Genomic DNA, 2,593 nt, shown 5'->3' with positions numbered 1-2,593 from the left:
AGGCTTTGTCGACGAGCCTTTGATAAGTTGCCCCTGCATTTTTTAAACCGAAGGGCATCTTTTGATAGCAATAAATTCCCTTGCTGGTGAAGAAAGACATTTTTTCTTCGTCCTCCGTAGCCATTTTGATCTGATGATACCCTTTGTAAGCATCCAAGAAGCTTTTGTATCGATACCGGTTTAGGGATTCGACTTTTCAATCGATTTCGGGTAGGGGGTAACAATCTTTGGGACATGCTTTGTTGATGTTGGTGAAATCGACGCACATTCTCCACCCTCCGTCTGATTTCTTTACCATTACTGGATTAGCGACCCACGAAGGATATTTAGCTTCGCGAATTATTCCTGCTTTTAGCAGACCTTCTACTTCCTTATAGGCAGCTTCGTCTCTTTCTGGTGCCAAGTTCCATTTTTTCTGATGCACTGGTTCAAGGTGCTTGTGCTCATTGAGTCGATGCTCCGTTACGAAGGGTGACCCCTGTATATTGATGGTTCGTGGTATCCCAGTCATATCGCTGTTTTCCTAAGCAAATACATCCACATTGGCTTGTAGTAACTTTCGGAGCTTTTGTTTGGTAGATGCTGGCAAGTTCTTTCCTATGTTGATCTCCTGATCCTGAAACATCGAATTCACTGATATCTTTTCTACCTGGGGATCTTCCTTCGAAGCTTCTAGGATGCACTCGGTTGGTTCTTTCATTGTTTCTTTTATGGACAAGATCACCTTATTCCTGTCATATGTTGATGCGAGGGTTCCGATCCCTTCGTGGGTATGAAATTTGTCCATTTGATGTACTGTGGATACGATTATACCCATCTTTTTCATAGCTACCCTCCCAAGCAGAATGTTATGTGGGGAGTTTGCTCGGACAACCACGAAATCAATGGTTTCAGTCCTTGTTAATGGTGGCTCCCCTATCGTGAAGTTGGGTTCAATTTCTCCGATAGGCCAACACCTTTCTCCGGAGAATCCTACTAAGGGTACTCTTGGGGCACCCAACCGTGCTCTGATTGCGGGACTTAGTCATTCGAAGCAGTGTTCGTACATTACATCACAAGCACTTCCACTGTCAAGGTATATCCTTCGTACCTCTCTGTTGAAAATCTTTCCATTTATGGTGACCGGTAGGTCCGAAGGACATATGGTATCAAGGGCTGGGAACGATACTTCACTCCATTCTCTGACGATACGACATCTTTCTCTTTTCTTACAAGGCTGGTGTGCATATATTGCCAGGATTACATTTTCTGCTGCTTGCCTCGTGTCTTCCATTTTCTTTTCCTGTACCCTCTCTTTCTTTAGTTCTCGGATTCCTTTTATGAGATGGGATAGTTTGCCCGACTTAACATCCTCCTCAATGGCTGTTTTGAGGTTGAAGCATTCATCCGTATCGTGCCCAAAATCATTGTGGAAGTCACAAAACTTGGTCATGTATCTATTCCTCCCTCTGTTGGAAATCTTTCCCGGGGCTTTGAACTTGTTGGCTGCTTTTTCCGTTGCTAGGATTTCCTTGGGGGTTTTTATCAACGCCCCTAGGATCCCGGCTCCGGTTTCTCTTCGGTAAGGGTGAAATCTCCATTTATCCTCCTTCCTACCATGTTTGTCATCCCTTCTTTCTGATTTTTCTTTTCGCGTATTCATGGGAGCATCGTCTAGGACGTAGTTAACTGCTATTTCCTTAGCATTTAACCACTTATATGCCTTTTCTAACAAAGCTTCGTAAGTGCTTGGTAGGTCTCGGCTAAGGTGTTCAATGAGAGGTCTGACCCTAGATCCATAAAGCAACCCAGATATTCTTTGGGATTCTGGTAGGTTGGGAATTTATTGAGTTTCGTTGGTATACCTAGTGAGGAAGGCTCTAGAACCTTCGCTATCTTTTTGCTTTATCCCATGAGCGACCACATGATTCTTTTTGTGTCGCTTTTGCTGACTAAACTTAGACCTAAATTGCCGTTTTAGGTCATCGAAGCTAGCTACAGAGTCTTTTGGTAGGGAGTCAAACCAGACCCTAGCATCCCTCTTTAACATGTAAGAGAATGCGTGACATGCTACATGTATGTCCCATTTGGCCATTCGTGCTGCACCCTCGAATATACTAAGGAAATCATCTGGGTCATCTTTTCCTTCGTAGTAAATTAGGTGTGCGGGTATTTTCATTCCATCGGGGAATGCACAGTTTTGGATGTAGGGCACAAACGGAGTTTTTTGATTTATCCAGAAGTTGTTGTTGGCCTCGATCGGGGGTAGTATCTGGTGACCTTGGGCGCAACACATTCCCCCCTGGTTAGGAGGATATATCTAGGTGGTGGTCATTTGTTGTGGTGGATGGTTCCAATTTTGGAAGTATGCATGGCTGGTTACTGGTGGTGCCGAAGCGTTTGGTTGGTTGCTCACAGGGGTTGTTTCTACACATGGTATGTTGGGGGTGACATGAGAGTTTCCTTTGGCCCATACATATTGGTTTGGTTGCCCGAAGCTACCCCAGCTCGGGTGAGGCGGTGGTACATGCCTATTTGGTGCCTGGGTTGCTATGGACACAGTCGGAGCTGACGCATTACAAGTGTAGAGGGGTGCAGTAGGTATAGTTAGGGT

At 44.9% G+C, this 2,593-nt stretch overlaps 1 protein-coding gene across 1 annotated transcript; it reads right to left on the bottom strand.

The window, feature by feature from the left end:
* Positions 1–1,024: 1,024 nt before the first annotated feature.
* LOC139849586 (uncharacterized) lies at positions 1,025–2,275 on the bottom strand. The gene is made up of 2 exons (XM_071839222.1): positions 1,845–2,275; positions 1,025–1,769 (listed from the first exon to the last, which is right to left on the bottom strand). The coding sequence occupies exons 1-2, from the start codon at positions 2,273–2,275 to the stop codon at positions 1,025–1,027; spliced, it is 1,176 nt and encodes a 391-aa protein (XP_071695323.1).
* Positions 2,276–2,593: the final 318 nt, after the last annotated feature.

Source organism: Rutidosis leptorrhynchoides, chromosome 5, assembly GCF_046630445.1.
Source record: "Rutidosis leptorrhynchoides isolate AG116_Rl617_1_P2 chromosome 5, CSIRO_AGI_Rlap_v1, whole genome shotgun sequence".
Classification (NCBI taxonomy): Eukaryota; Viridiplantae; Streptophyta; class Magnoliopsida; order Asterales; family Asteraceae; genus Rutidosis; species Rutidosis leptorrhynchoides.
This window is presented reverse-complemented; position numbering and strand designations above follow the sequence as displayed.

Coding starts and splice junctions, on each gene's coding strand:
- LOC139849586 (XM_071839222.1), bottom strand. CDS start 2,275: ATGTGTTGCGCCCAAGGTCACCAGATACTACCCCCGATCGAGGCCAAC. Junction 1,770..1,844: donor TCTAGAGCCTTCCTCACTAG/GTATACCAACGA, acceptor TTATGGATCTAG/GGTCAGACCTCTCATTGAAC.